Source organism: Patiria miniata, unplaced genomic scaffold (assembly GCF_015706575.1).
Source record: "Patiria miniata isolate m_02_andy unplaced genomic scaffold, ASM1570657v1 HiC_scaffold_5, whole genome shotgun sequence".
Classification (NCBI taxonomy): domain Eukaryota; kingdom Metazoa; phylum Echinodermata; class Asteroidea; order Valvatida; family Asterinidae; genus Patiria; species Patiria miniata.
Window position 1 is genome coordinate 28,012,769 of NW_024037072.1, and position 15,503 is coordinate 28,028,271.

General features: G+C 41.3%; 1 protein-coding gene across 3 annotated transcripts in view; it reads right to left on the minus strand.

Moving 5' to 3' along the window:
* The window catches only part of LOC119740326 (serine/threonine-protein kinase MRCK alpha-like), a 62,753-nt gene that overhangs the window by 5,121 nt on the left and 42,129 nt on the right, over positions 1-15,503 (minus strand). The window contains exons 25-36 of one of the 3 annotated variants that reach the window (XM_038215591.1): positions 14,527-14,698; positions 13,907-13,978; positions 12,940-13,144; positions 11,705-11,786; positions 11,162-11,378; positions 10,242-10,382; positions 9,254-9,577; positions 8,213-8,320; positions 7,230-7,310; positions 2,177-2,274; positions 1,686-1,785; positions 545-641 (exon numbers count right to left, since the gene is read on the minus strand). In XM_038215591.1, coding sequence (XP_038071519.1) covers positions 545-641; positions 1,686-1,785; positions 2,177-2,274; positions 7,230-7,310; positions 8,213-8,320; positions 9,254-9,577; positions 10,242-10,382; positions 11,162-11,378; positions 11,705-11,786; positions 12,940-13,144; positions 13,907-13,978; positions 14,527-14,698 — 1,697 coding nt within the window. Of the gene's footprint in view, positions 1-544; positions 642-1,685; positions 1,786-2,176; positions 2,275-7,229; positions 7,311-8,212; positions 8,321-9,253; positions 9,578-10,241; positions 10,383-11,161; positions 11,379-11,704; positions 11,787-12,939; positions 13,145-13,906; positions 13,979-14,526; positions 14,702-15,503 lie in introns of all 3 variants that reach the window. The other 2 variants (XM_038215592.1, XM_038215590.1) reach the window with 2 other exon arrangements.

Below are 15,503 nucleotides of genomic sequence, written 5' to 3' on the forward strand. Positions count from 1 at the left end.
GAAAACAGTGAAAACCACGCAAAACAATTTCGTCCATAGCACTCTGTACTTCCACAAATAAGTCAATGGACTGATCATTGGAAATCACCTACGTTACTTGATTTCTTCCAAATGACAGCAAGCCAGACATAAAAATTTCACAGGTATTTAGTACTGGAGTACCAGTACGACCATGAATCTAATCAAGCTTGGTAAAAAATTTGGTAGGCTACATTTAGGATACTTGCAAATGATCCTTTTATGCTTTTTAATAATAAGGAATATGTACAGCACTTTTTTTTCTAAATGATTTCCACTAATGTAACAATATAAAATTATTTTAAAACAATTGTTTAAAAACAACGTTGGTTACTTCCTCTATTACTTCACTCATTCTGCGGGAATTTTTGACAAATTTTTGTCTACATTCTTCCATAACTTTATAACAAGCCTGCTGTACAGACAAAAGCTAGTTCGTTGAACTCAAAACCAGCCTCACCCACTTCCTAGTCATTCTATGAGTATCTTGCCAGATTGATTTTCTTGATAGGCTTCCAAAACTTACTTCTTGATTTCTTCCCTGTTCTTGAAGGAGAACCTTCCCTTATCTCTCTTGATGTTCTGCTTGTTGGTGTGCGGAATCACCAGGTCGTCCTTTTCTGCTTTAGAACCAAATCAAAACAATTTGCAATACCTTACAAAAACGTGCGATAAAAAATTGCAACTGCCTGACTTTCAAAACTATTTGAGGTCTGACAACAATAGTCAGCAGTCACCTTGTTACATCGAGTCGCATAAAGCTACACAAGAACACTGTACATCTAATACATCCTCAATTACTGGATTCTTATAAGGCTCACATGACAAGACATAGTCTGATCTGGGTTGTGTTTTTACAGACTGAGATGCCACAGGGAAAGCTTGAAAGAACCGGAACTGGGTCTGCTTGAAAAACCCCGGAACGGCTGCTTGAAAAAAAACCGGAACTTTTGTGTGTGTGAAAAAGCCACTCTGAGTCCGGTGACACAAAGTCCCCGTTGTCATCTTATCTTGTAGCCAAGCCCAGTTCCGTTTATTTTTTAATTTTGCTTCTATGGCCTTTAAGCTGTCGGTTCGTTCGATCACTTTGACTTTTTCCATATTCCTAATATTTATTTTGCCTACCCGAATTTCCAACGTAATATTCGACACGAAACATGCACGATTCCACAACACTGCTGTCGGTGTACAAGACCTTTGCAGTTTACACTACGCGATGCGCTCTACGAAAAAAAGGTTGGTACCCGGCGTTTTTTTGTATTCACATATATCACTGCGATCGGAAACCATCGACAACTGAAATGATAGACTTGATTTCCAGGATGAATGCCTTGTGTGCTTACGCACAACACACCCGCACGCGGTGAAGCACGCGCGAGGCGCCGTTGTAAACTGCGTGCAAGTACGTTGGCCGCCTTTATCACATGCAGGCTCTGCAACAACAAAGACTGATTTTAAGACTACTTCAACGAATAACGTTGTGCCGTGCGTGCGCCTAAATCTTAATCGAGAGCGCTAAGGAGGTAAAAATCAACGCCTTTCCAGGTTAATTTTGACGGAAAACTGGAATTTAGTGAGATTTTTTTTTATAAAACGGAATTTTGGTTAAAACCAGAAAAGTGGCATCTCTGTCTTTACACCACGATAAAATGAAACACTGTTCTTACCTCCGTCGTTGTCGTTGTTGTGAAGGTACATTAGCCTGGGAGTGTGCAGGTCGGTGACGTAGCACAGGTTGAAGCTGCCGTCGTGGGTCAAGGGATGCGTCTGTGTACAAAGCAAAGACAAATGTGGAAACAATATGTCAATGTTGCTTTGAAGAATCAGGCAAAGGGACCAATTAGACTCTTTAGAGTCCAATCATCTTCAAGAGGACCACATGATAAACTCTTACATGGGATTAAAAAATTGTAACATATACCCAGATCAATTTATAACATTCATCATAGTTTAAGGGCAAACACTGAGCATTTGTTCACAAACGTCACAGGAGCATTGTGAAGCATGTTTAAATATAACTTTTAGCCAAAATCATGGCTGTTCTGATTCAAAATTTCCACAAAAAATTCATGCAAGATTTGATGCTTTGTACTGAGTAAAGTTAACCTTTTTGCTCAGGGTCAAAAAGGTGGGGTTTCTTTAACCATTGGTTACTCACCCCTTTGATGGGAATGGTCTGGAACCACTCCATGTGACTGACTTCAAACATGTCCACTGATACCTCACTGTACACCACGAGGTACGGATAGTTGAAACCTACAGGAAAACATTGAATACAACTACTTTTTAAGACACATCAATTAGGAAGAAATTTTCTCAAATTTACAGGCAACATTTTGAGATTTCTTTGGTCAGTGTGATTTCAACAGAATAAATATCAAAATACATAGGGGAAAAAAACGTGATCACGGGACTAAGAATTGAATTTGCATTCTGACTTAAAGGGAATATACAACATTTGCAAACATCGAAAAATAAAACTACCAAGTTTTTACGAAATACCTTACTAGGATGTTGGTAAATGACAGTCTAAAGCCTCCTGTAAAATTATGGCACCTGGTGTGAAGTCATTTTCAAGAAAATGGTATTTTTGTATACATTTCCAACGGTGGTCGGCCGACCACCGTTGGAAAAACCTAACTATTTTTCAACTTCTGCTCCAACTTTACACTTTTTCAGTCCAAATTTGGTTTGCTATTGGTTACATGTTCATGAATGGGTGCAGGCCAGCTAGACTGGTTCCCTTACCTTACAATTTTCCGGCATCTATAAATTGATCCATTTTATCTTTAGTGGAGTCAAGGAACCAGACTACTTGAACATTTTTGTTTTTGTTGGTTTTTCCACCTTTTTCGAACACAAAACTTCAAACATGTCAGTGTTTTTTTATTAATTCATGTCTTTTATTCATTAATCATAAATCAACAACAACAACCAAAAGACATGGAGGAAACCTAGAACATCATGAACATGAAAGACGAATCAAAAGAAACAGTCTAAATGTCAATGAAGCAAGGAACTAGAAATTAATGTAGAAGTAAGAGACAAATTGACAAATTAAATAATTAACAATTTAGCATAACAAGAAAAGCATAACAAGAAAAGCATAAACCAGGGAATAACGATTGCTTGGCTAGGTCAAGGGAATATTGATGAGTGGGATGGGCGATGTGAAAGAATACCTTAATCTTGAGAATCAATCCAAACGGGGCTGTATTTTGAGTAGAAGATTACGAAGGATGAGACCAGTGCTGTTTTTGACAGGTGAGTGGTGAGTTGCCGTATTTCGGTTTTTGTCATCAGATTGAATAGGGAGCGGATTTGTGTTTTATTGTTTTCGTCTATGAAGCCTCTACTTCCTATTTCCAAGGCGATGAGTTTGGAGTTGAAACCTATCTCACGGAAATCTCGTGTTAGGTTGGCATATTTTTGCATTTTGTAGTCATGGCTTTTAGTTATGATAGTTTCGAATGGTACCGTTAATTCAACTATGGTGATGTCTTTGTTATGTTCGTCTGTTATGACAATGTCTGGCTTAAGTGTGGTTGGTAGTATGGATGGCGGGATGGTATTGCCGCCAGGAGCATGTTTACCATCGAGATCGGCAAAGAGTTTGCGGTTAGAGCAGCTGTTGTACATTTTGTCTAGGGATTTACAGATTTCCAGTAAAACATTGTTGTGGCGATAGGTGTAGCGGCCTTGATTGAGCATTACTGGGCAGTAATTGAGGACATGTAACAATGTTTCCTTGGATGTGCAAAGTGTGCACTTGGGGTCAACTGACTTACCCCAGAGGCAGAGATTGGTATTGACTGGTAGAGTATCTATGATTGCATTGAGTCCAAAGCGAAGAATTTTCCGAGGTAAATTATACATTATTGATTTCCAAGTGATGTTGGATTTTTCCGTTTCCATAAGTTCTAGGAGACGGCCTTGTTTAGCAAGGGATTTGATTTTTTGATCCCATGTATTAGCAATGTCCTTTGCTACGGATGACTTGATGACTGTTTTGAGTTTGTGCAAATGTTTTCCCGGGCTATTGTCTTTGGCCGGTATTTCCTTCAGAGCTTTTTGGAGAACGTTTTCTGAATAGGCAGTAACGGAACATTTTCTAGACCAGGATGATTCGCGGTGTAGTTTGGAGTCTAGACATTTGTTAACCATATTGTCTCCTTTGATTCTTGTGGAGGCATGAGCTAGGGCATGACATTCTCTGTACAAGAACGTGAGTGATTTGATCCCTAATCCAGAGTTGGAATGGAGGAGGGAATTGGTAGCACTTTTGGGCAGTCCTCCCCATTTTTTCAGGTACTTATCGATGTTTTGATCGAGTGTGTTTAGATCAGTTTTAGTTATGTCGTGAACAGTCAGGCAGAATCGTAGTGAAGAGAGTAGGTAGTTACAATACACCTTTAGTTTGTACTCATCACGGATTTTAGATTCATCTATTCTGTTAAGATACGAAATAATTTTCTGCTTAATGTGGAACATTGTGTCGCGTGCTTTCCCACTGAATGTTATTATCGACCCGAAAAATGAGTGCGGTTCATCTTTAATTGTTGGGATCAGAAAATCGTTGATTTTGAAGATTTTTTCTGTAGGCTTGCCGCTGCAGAGAGACAAGGATTTGCACTTGCTGGGTTTGAGAATAAGATTCATTGATTGAGCTCGAGACACAATGTTGTTGATTATACGTTGGTGCGATTTAACATTGGTGGTTATGAGATTAAAGTCGTCGGCAAATGGGGTACAGATGAATTTAGTGTCATCTATGGTATACCCAAAACGTAACTCTGATTTGATGTATTGTACCAGGGGGTTAAATGCTATTACAAAGATAATGGGTGACAGGGGATCTCCTTGGAAAACTCCCTTTTTGAATTGAAAGATTTCACTATTCCAGCCAGGTCCCCTAACATAGCCTGTCAGATTGCTGTATAGGTTCTTGATATAGGCCTGGATGATGGGAGGGAACTTGTTTCTTTCGAGTTCATGATAAATAAGATCGTGTTGAACACTTCCAAATGCATCAGCAAGATCAAACCATGTAACATGCAGTGTTTTTTGATTGGCTTTGGCATGAGATATGAGCTCATGCATGGTTTGTGTGTGCTCGATGCATCCGTTGATACCTTGTATGAAAGCTTTTTGCATAGTAGTGTCGATAAGTTCATTGTCTATGAGGTACCTATTAAAACGTTGCGACAGTAACTGGTGATAGATTTTGGCTACGCAGCTGTTGAGGGCGATCATACGGAAGTTCTCAGGCAGAGATGCTTCTCCTTTCTTGTGGATGAGGCTGACTTTGCAGCACGACCATGATCTTGGCGGTGATCCAACTTGCATGATCCGGGAGAAGAGGGTGGCCAGGAAATGATGAGTGGCTGGTAGCTTTTTCAGAATTCCGTAGGTGATATTGTCCGGGCCAGGGGATTTATTTGATGACTTGTGCTGTAGAACTGATTTGATGTCCCTCGGCCGAACTGGTGTGAGGTCAAAGTCCGTGCCGTCATCGGGTACTCGGATGTAAGGGAACCAGTTGAGATCGTTGTGGATGAAGTGGGCTGAGGAGGAGTATTTCTTTGTATAATACTCATTTGCACAACATTTTGTGAAGGATGGCTTGGTAACGTCTTTGTACAGTTCGCCTTTGGTAAGGCGCTTTGCAAATTCGTAGAAATTGCTGTGAAATAGTTTCTCTTCGTGTTCAACGTTTTTCAGATCTTTGGTTTTCTTGAAGACTTTTTTGAGAGCACTATAGTGTCTGTTCGCTTCGTTGAATCTCTTGCGGTTTTCATGTGTACTGTTTTTTCCAAACGCTCTTTTCCTCAATTTGTTCATTTCCTTTTTGGCATTGGTGAGTACTCGGGGGTCATGAGAAACATACCCCGTGTGCTTATCTGATTCAACTAGTTCCGGTTTTCCTTTGACAAAGTTGAATAATGACTCTGTGAACACCTCACCTGCTTGTGACGGAGTTATATGACCCGACGATAGGTCGAAATGGAGAGGGCCAAGTTGTGTTTTCAGTTCCTGGTTCCAAGTTTCCCACTGTGAGCGAGGTAGGTTTGGCGTCACAAACCTGAGTGGCATGATGCGTGACAATACACCATGACAGTAGGACCATGGGTTAACAATGGGATGAGTTCCATGGTTGGTTGCTTCTGAAAGCACTGTCCTGTCTAGAGTAGCTAGCAGGGCCAAAATGGTGACGACAGTGGCACCCGTGGCCATCTTACAGCTGGTCCAATGAAGAAAATTGAAGATCTCGGTTAATCTTGGTTCTTGGAAGTGATTCCTGTCTCGCAGGGTTCCTGACTTCGAGGATGAGTGGATATTAGGATTTGGGATGAAGGAGATGAGTATAACTGGGCACCAAAAGCAATTTTTGCATAGGCTTGACAGAGCCGTGGTGTCCAGATCTACATCCCTAGATTAATCGTTCATTTCTGAAAATTACAGCAAAAGCCAATGATGTACATTCCCTTTAAGTAGATGGTCAATTGGCCCGAAAAGCAAATGGTGAGGTTAAGTTTTCCATTCTGTGCTACTTAAAAAAGGGAACTTTGTAAAAAAAACAAATTTAAATTGCTTCATAAATTGAAGCGGTGGTTATTGGGGACGAATGGAAAGATGTAATTTGGGATCAGGGGAGAAGTCTAAGAAAACTTGAACATTGGATGGTTCCGCTTGGAAAAACTGCCTTCACAAATTGGAAACACATTCTGTCCCCACTAGGAATACAATGGGAACACTAGGAAAGATTCCCATATCTGGCCATCATTATTTTTTTCCCTTCAGTGACCTATCAGCCATCAAAAAAGTGATGATATGTCCTAAAAAGTCCAATTTAGCAGGAAAAAATATTGAAGTATTTACTAAGAAAACACTTAGAAATGTTCAGACCAGTCTCATAGGGTTTGTTCCCACAAGGAAAATGTTGAGTTTGAAAACTAAGCATTGAGAGTGGAACACCAAAAATGTCAAAGTTTTTGAGACAGATGCTCTCTGGGAAAAAACACTTTCCTGCCAATTCAAACAAATCCATTCAGTTTAGAGAAAGACTGTTGAATACAATTGTTTTTCGGCAGGACTGCGATATGGCAGGAGTACAGGTGATTTCAGCAGATTTCAGGCCAATTTTATGAAGATGGTCATTTTCAATGAAAAGGTACTCGACAGGGGTCAATCAGATTTGTCTATACACTCACATATGGCGGTGGGTACTGCCGGCCACATCAGTTCTTGTTTCCTCGTCCGACGGCCCTGGTAGTCCACATACACACCAACGGCTATTGAAAACATCAACATTGAATCCGATAAACCATACAAGAGAACTCACTACATGTACTTTTAATCAATAGACCTTAGGCATAACTGCCGTCATTGAGGGTTACTTTATTTCAGTATGCGTACAAAAGGTCTGCACATACCCGTCCCAGTAGCTGAACAAAGGCATTGGCTGGTATAGATGACAGTAATGCTTAAAGATGCGTTCCCCTGCTATTTTTGAGTTTCACTTCGAAAAATAGATATATTTTTTTTTTTTCAATTGCTATTTTCCTATTAAGTTGTTCACTTTTGAATAAGACACTGAACAAAAATTCACTGACATTAAGTCACTGAATAAGTTTTTTTCACAAAATAAAAATTATCGGCTGCAAGACAATTATTCGGCTCTCTCACAGGGTGGTTCATTTGTGCACAAAATAAAAGCCCTTTTCAGAGGTTATTTTAAACAGTGTTTTTCGTTAAAACAGAAAATACAAATTGAAAAACATTAGGAGAAAAAAAATCCGTTTCTGAAGAACAAGGGGTATGCAACTTTCAAGTCAAAATTAGGCCCCAAAAAAGAGACGAATTTGAATGGCATGGGAACTGCACCTGTAACCTCCACAGCACCACACCGCTGCTTGACTGATTCAAAGACTGTCAAAAGAATAGCCCACTTGGCGAAATATTCTGGTAGCTGCAGGCTCAAATCCCACTCAATTTCTTTGTTCCAACCTTATATTGATTAAGTTTAAAGCTCATTAATTGATTGGAAAAGGTTTTAAGGCAGAGAGTTGGAGTTGGAGCATTCAGCCATTTCAACAATTTTGGAGTATGCACAAAACTACATTTCACAATATTTATCAATTTTATTATGTAAAAAGGTAGATGCTATTCAGAAATCGAGACTTTTCATACTTACTCATAAAACACAATAAATATTCTTTGTTGCTGATTTGTACAGCGGCCAGCGCATCCACAGGAGTCTTCTGAAGGTAGGACAGGGAAGGATCATCCACATTCAGCAAAGCTACAAATCAAAACAAGAGCGGGAGCAAAATCAGTCAAATTCGTTCTAAAAACTGAGATGACCCCTTATGGTAACAGAAAAAAAAATAATAGCCTATGTTGGGTTAAGCTTGTACGGTATAGGATTTTGAGAGTCCATGATATACCGCCGCGAAAATATGGCGGTGTTCGGTAGTATAGGTTACTTTTCTGGGTGGATTATTATGTCATCAAGATACAGTAAGACACATGGTGTTAGGGTTAACTGCTAACAGGCAGCATGGACAGAACTTTAAAGTCCTGCTGGATGACAATTCTCACAATTCTCACCTCATCTAGATACCGTGACAGCAAGGAATTTAAATACAATGTAATTATCCCTACACAAGTACACTGTAGTGCAGTTCTCACGAAGTTGTATCTTTCACCTTTTTAAAAAGGGCTTTTGCACACATCTGGCCACAATTAAGAGGGAATATTGTGGTAATGAAATTCCATACCTAGGTCGTCAGTATTTCAATATTTTGACATCATCATTCGTTACCGTTCTGTATCAACAAAATATTGTCACTACACGGTATTAGTGCTCAACAGAAGAGCTGGCGGTGTAACTGCCAAGTTAAGCACCATTGACTTTGGTCATGCAGTAGTTGGGTGGGAGACCTTTCCATGTATTGTCCTGGTTGGTGGCTTGTCTGGGACGTGATAGGGCTCCTTCAACTAGCCCGCGTCTTTCGAATGGGACGTAAAGCTGTAGGTCCTGTGTATTGTGTAATGCACATTAACCACCCAGGACACTTATCGTGAAAGAGAAGGGGTTTGCCCCGGTGTTTCCGGATCGGCTGCATAGTGCGCCCTCTCTGAGCATGCTTGGAATTTTCCGATGCGCATTTGAATAAATGAATAAATTATTATTAGTTTTATTTTTATTGGAATGTAGTCCAATTAAGCCTACGTTGGATGTGCTGTCCTTCCCCTTGTATGCTGAAGAGGCTGAAACCAGACGTGTAGCCGGCACAGAGTCGCTCCTGGAAGACCTCCAGGGTGGAGCAGGGCGCGGGGAGGGTCAGCTCCTTGATCTTCCTGTGTCGCAGCTTGGTGCGATTGAACTCGTAGACCAGGACGTGACGCTTCATGGCCACACACATGCACATGGTGGAGCCCTGCCGGATGCGGCCAGTGGTGAACAGCGTGCTGCCTTTAGGCTCCTCTACCTTGATGGCGTTGGCCTCCTGGTCTAGGGCTAGGATGGGGATCAGGCGCACGTGACGACCCCTGCCTGTGTAAGGTTACACCAGGATTAAGAAAACCATGATAGGACTATGGAAGGTCTTGACATTGGGCTTTGCTTTCAGATTTGGTTTCCTCTCTGGATTTAAATCATCTTTTTATTCCTGCCGCGGCTTAACTCGTTTTTAGCATGTTTGGTAGACACATTTCGAACTTCCAGGCGAAAAAAAAAATCTGTAAAAAGAAGTTCCTGCCAAGATAGCCAACATATACAAATGTACAGATGCCGCACCATATGAAGTTCACTACACTTCCGGGAGCATGCTTGCGCAGATTTTTACTGCGCACTTCGTTTGATAGACTGTTTCCCAGTCCCTCCATTGTCCTTTCCGAATTTGAAAGTATTAGCGAACACGATTATGTGGACCGTGAATGACAGACCACGCAGGAATGGCACGCTTTTTGAAATGAAAGATTCTTTGAAAGCAGCATTGTCAAAAAATGTAAAAATGAAGAATAAAATCGTGAAAGAGTCAAATGGGTGAAAAATCGTTTAAAAAGTACGCCAAAATCGTATATGTTGGGAGCTCTGAGTCATGCGTATTTTGCGCCATATCGCGCCAACCAGTGTCACAAAGTCCAATCTAGTGTTCGTTCACAGAGTTAATTTGAGTAAAATTGGTTAACGATTTTGTGAGTACTGTCCACTTTACCTGAGATGACGATAATGAGCTGCTCGGTGGGCACGATCTCAACGTGGAATATCTTCTTGTTATCTACCCGTGTAATATAACCAGTGGACAGCTGAAGGCAGTACAGACCCTCGTCAGTCCCAAGCAAAAACCTATCGTAATCTGCAGATAGAGCCACGGAATAGTAACATTACATACCGGCACTTCCATATCAAAACACTGGTCAAAGCATTTACAACTATGACACAACCAAACAAATAGAGAATGAAGCAACTTTTGACTTTGACACCGCTTTTTCTCCGGCATTATGTCCCTCTTCATCAGGATGTCACAGTGAGTTGTCAAAAGAAACAACCGGATGTTATCTTTGTAATGCACATGAAAATCTTATGCGGTGAAATATGTCCTTCAGATATTATTAGTTTATACAATGAGTTCAAGAGCTATTAAACTAAGCATCATCCAAATATCTGGGTCAATTAATTGAGTTAAGTCATGAGGTATTCCTTTGTCATTGACACTGGTGATGGGCTTGTGATTTTCACTAGTGATGGGCCTGTGATGAGACTTGTGAGTTCCCTGGACTTGTGATTTCACTTGCAAATGGACTTGTGATTTCACTTGTGATTGACTTGTGATGGACGTGTGATTTCACTTGTGAGTTCACTGGTAATGGGCTTGTGATTTCACCTCTGAGTACCTGTGATTAGACTTGTGATTTCACTTGTGATGGACCTGTGATCAACTTGTGATGGACTTGTGATTTCACTTGTGAAGGACTTTTGTTGCATGTCTCATTAAGAATGTCTAATTGAGAAGTGACAGTCGTCAGTCAGCGAGTCAGTGAGTCAATGAGGTACAAAAGGGAGCTAGCAAAGTTGTCATGCCATTGACTTGTCAATGTTTACAACCAGGTTTACACAACCGGCAAACAAACTCACCGACGATGTCAGCACAGTGGACCATCTTGATGAGGGGCATGCTGGGATCGCAGACTTCCTTGGCCAGGAAGACGGGCTTCTCGGGACGCTTGTTGCGTCGCAGGATGCGATGCAGCTCATTCAGGGCGTTCACCCACTTCTTCTTGTCGTTCTCGCTCGAGGCCAGGAGGAGGAACTGGGCTGTCAGGCCTGGTGGGTTCAGCTGTGACGCGGCCACCTGGGGGAAAGGGTTGAGGGGGACAGCAAACGATCAAACACCAATCAGTTGGAGCAGGGTTTTCGAGAAGTCTTCAGAATCACTTTGAATTCCTTATGTCCAAACTAAATGGAAACATTGTTAACTCTGTCCAAGTGTCCATTATTATAGTATTTGGTGTTCTTGAAGCAGAATATGCCAACGATAGTTTTAAAATGTGGGCTTTCTCCATTCTTTAAGGTTCAAAACCCAACATTTAAATACATCATGGATAGTGCTATAACAACGCAACCTGCCGTTTAACAAAAACTCTGTGATATTTTGTGACCTCTCATCTCAGTACTCACCTTGAAGATGCAAGGGACGTCCTTCCGATCAGCATGGATGACATCTGATTCCTTGACAGTGCTGACTTGAAAGTCTTCATCCCTGTCACATAAAAAGGAATCAAACAGTTTGCTTTTAAATCAGAGGGAAGATGCAGTTTCAAGAAGACGCTCTTTTTTTTAAGGAAAACTCTTAAAATTGTCGTGATTGCTGTGCACACTGACAATTAATTTAGCCTTCCCTGTAGTCTGAATAGGTAAATGAGTAGACTGAACATCAGACCTCATAAAGACAATGACTTAAGCTGAAGACACTCAATGAATCTTCTGACGTTGTCCGATTCAGTTTAAATTTGGCATCATTTTGAGTCGGGTCCTGCTGGGTTCAGCTCAATGTTTTTAGATGTTGGGAGCAGATGGTTCAGATGTGCAAGAAACCAAAATAAAATTAATCTTGATCTATTCCAAATGGGATATTATGGGCTCCGGACTTCAATCTCACAACAGTGTAATTTACTTCATTGCTCAATGTTGACCATTAACATTAATTACGTCCACACCTACACTTGCACAGTTTTGTCCAATTTTATGGAAACTCTTATAGACTAATCCCACAAAAAAAACTGTAAGCCATTTTTTTGGTGGAACCACTTCCGCGCACACGCCACACGCGCTATTAACCCTAACCTTTAGGGTGATTTCCTCATCCTTGCAAATTCCAACAACATATGGTAAACTGTGCACATAAACAGTTGAACTCTGTTTATTTGTGGTATGCCAAACCCCAAGTAAAGCATAATCAGTTTACTCACTCCAACAGATTCCAACAAACCCTGGTATTGGAATTTGACTGGATGGGGATTGTTAGGGTTAAGGACAAGGTGCGTGTGCATTTTGGTAACTCTAATGGTCTAAGGAGCCCACAGTGCGTGTGTATTACCTGAGCGCGACGAGCGCAAGCCTGGGGCCACCAGAAATGGCACCAGGCCATATGGAAACTCACTTTTTGGGTCAGTTCAGGTCAGGTTTGCTAGGCTTGTTTTGCATTGGTTTTTCCTTGAGAGTTTACCGAGTCAGGTCAGCTAGGATTATTTTAGCTCTGATCAAATGCGATTCAGGAGAAGTTTCCAATTCTGTTTCACAGTTTGTTTGGGCATAGTCAACCTGACCTGTTGTTAAAATGATGCACATGCCGATTTTCTGAGTCTTATACCCAAGAGAGATACCCAGGAATAGTCCGGCTTACAATGCCTCACCTCATATCAATGATGTGAGAGGGTTCCAGGTTACTCTGGTTGCTCTTGCCTTCCATCATGTCAAACAGGAAGAGTTTGAAGTCGCAGACCACGGCGAACTGCCGCATCCAGCCCTTGCGCACCCCGCCAGGCTTGGGGATCTTGAGCACCCCCTCGTAGGCTGTGCCGATACCCCGGTTGGGATCAATACCCAGGGGCTTGGCGACTAGAGACAAATGGATAAAAAGAAGAACGAAGAAAAAAATCACTTTATGATGGCACGGTGTGATGTAATGGAAGCATCATGAAGATTCTCCTTTGATGTCAGATGGGTTCGGGACACCTGTTTCGCACTCATGTTCCAGAGTCATACCTAACCAAATTATTGTGATGATTAGAATAAAGCACATATCAAAAATTAACATTTGAGTCCAGTCAACTAAAAATGAATACATAAAGTTCGCCTGTCTCAAACCAAAATATATTTGGGTTGCTTCTTAAATCGTTTGGTTCGGCAAAACTCTGGAACATCAGCCTTATATGGGTCAGGGGATCAACCGTTTAGCAGCCCAAAGGCTGAATTACAAAATGAATAACAATAATTTTCAAAGACATAAGAGGAAATCCTACTGTGATATATAACATTCACACAAAACCAACATTTAAAACCTTAATTTGACAATCAGACATTCCAAAATTAAAACCCTTAAGAAGATTAAACACAGTACAGAAAACCACTGATATAAAGGTGAACGTGTTTCAATCAAGTAAAGTCCTTTACATAGTGAACAATGCAAAAGTCTAGTGGGATAACGGACTGGGCTATTTTAAATCTATTGATGGAACAGGAATATTCTTCATGCACTACTAGACCTGAGCTTATATAGCCAAGCCGTGATATTGGGCCCTGTCGATTCCATGTCAAAGTAAACAACTGAGAGTGTATAAGAAAGACAGACAGAGGGAGTGGCCTGAGGAAATGTCTTACTCTGATCAGGCGGGATGGGACACACATGAGCTCTTTCTTGGGAGCAGGCAACATGACAGGCGTACTGGCACACTGCAAAGATAAAAAAAAAAAGAATCAAAAATTGATGAAGAAATATCAGTAAGCTGTTTTACAAACAAGATAATCGTTAAGGTCGGTCCAAACTAACGGTCAGTTCATGGCTAATGTCACAATGAAACTTCAATAGCTGTCGTCATGTAATTTTTCTTGGCTTGTGCTTGAGTATGAACCTGCCTTTATACTCTATGGGCAGCCTTGTGAGCTTTAACACCCCCCCCCCCCCCAAAAAAAACTGTTCCCCTATTTTCTGAATTTTCTCTTTGAAAAGCAAGTTCTGCAAACGGAATCTCTCAAAGACAATTTGGGTCAACTTTTCAAATAAGTTTCATAACAAAGAGAACCAAACTCTCCAATTAAACCCTTCAATATTCAAATGAGCAACTATCAGATAACATGCTTAATAGTGCAACCAAAATGGTTCGGGGTAATTGGCAAAAAGCCCCAAAACTTTTCTACGGGTTGAGGGTCTGAGAAACAAATTAGCCTGAAGAAGTTAGCGACATGTTCCCCTAGGAAACTCATAGGACGCTCCTACTGACCTTCACATCTCACTCCCTGCCTGATGCGACCAAGCATCAACGACGTACAGTGGGCGCACTTGAGCGGCACGCTGAAGGTGCTGATGACAAACTTGTGCGGCTTGGGTTTGGGCTGGACGGGCATGACGGGGGTGACAGTAGCCACGGGCTTGGGACTTGCTGCCTGGTCGACCTGCTTAGGAGACAAGAGAGATACACTGAGTTTCTAATCACTGATCTCTGTACAGTGTACACTGACTGGTAGTGCCCCTGCCCATTGACGTGCACAAAGATGCGAAGCTGGTTTTCAGTCACTTCAGGGCCCTTCAACATGGCCGCCACTACATAAACCCATGCAGTCACTCATGTCTACATAAAGACGAGTGAATACAGTACAGAGACAGTACTGTATGCCTTTCAGCTCTTCCAAGATGGTACTCTAGTGACTTCAGCTTGTGATCTTAGAGCACTTTCAAGTCATTAAATTAATGAAAAACAGACAAAAAAATCTCCTTTTTGAGGCAAACATTAACCCTAAAGGGACCGTTTTGGGTGTTTTTTTTAATTGGCACACGCATATAGAGCTATTTCATCTGAACACATTCTAAGAATTTGATTTGCATAAGACAAAGTGTTTTTTAATTATTGGCTCACTATGAAATTGTAAGTTAGTACGCTCTTATCACAGCAAGCTGAACTACCCATGTATGGGGAAATGAGATCTCTGTGGTGTGCAGCCTCAAATAATGTTGCGCAGCGTGGTGACTATAAGGTCAATTGTCATAAAGTTTTTATCAAAACGTGCACCAAATTGTAAAAAAAAGGGCAGGGGGGAGGGCAGAATCCGCCCCTCTCGGCCCGGCCATTTAGGGTTACGTGGCAATGCACTAGCATTAGCACTCGGTGAGGTTTAGATATAAATATGTTTACTCATAAAAGATTCAAGGACAAGAGTGGTGGTGGCAGGTGGGTGAAAAGTGGGGGTGGGGAGGGCTCAG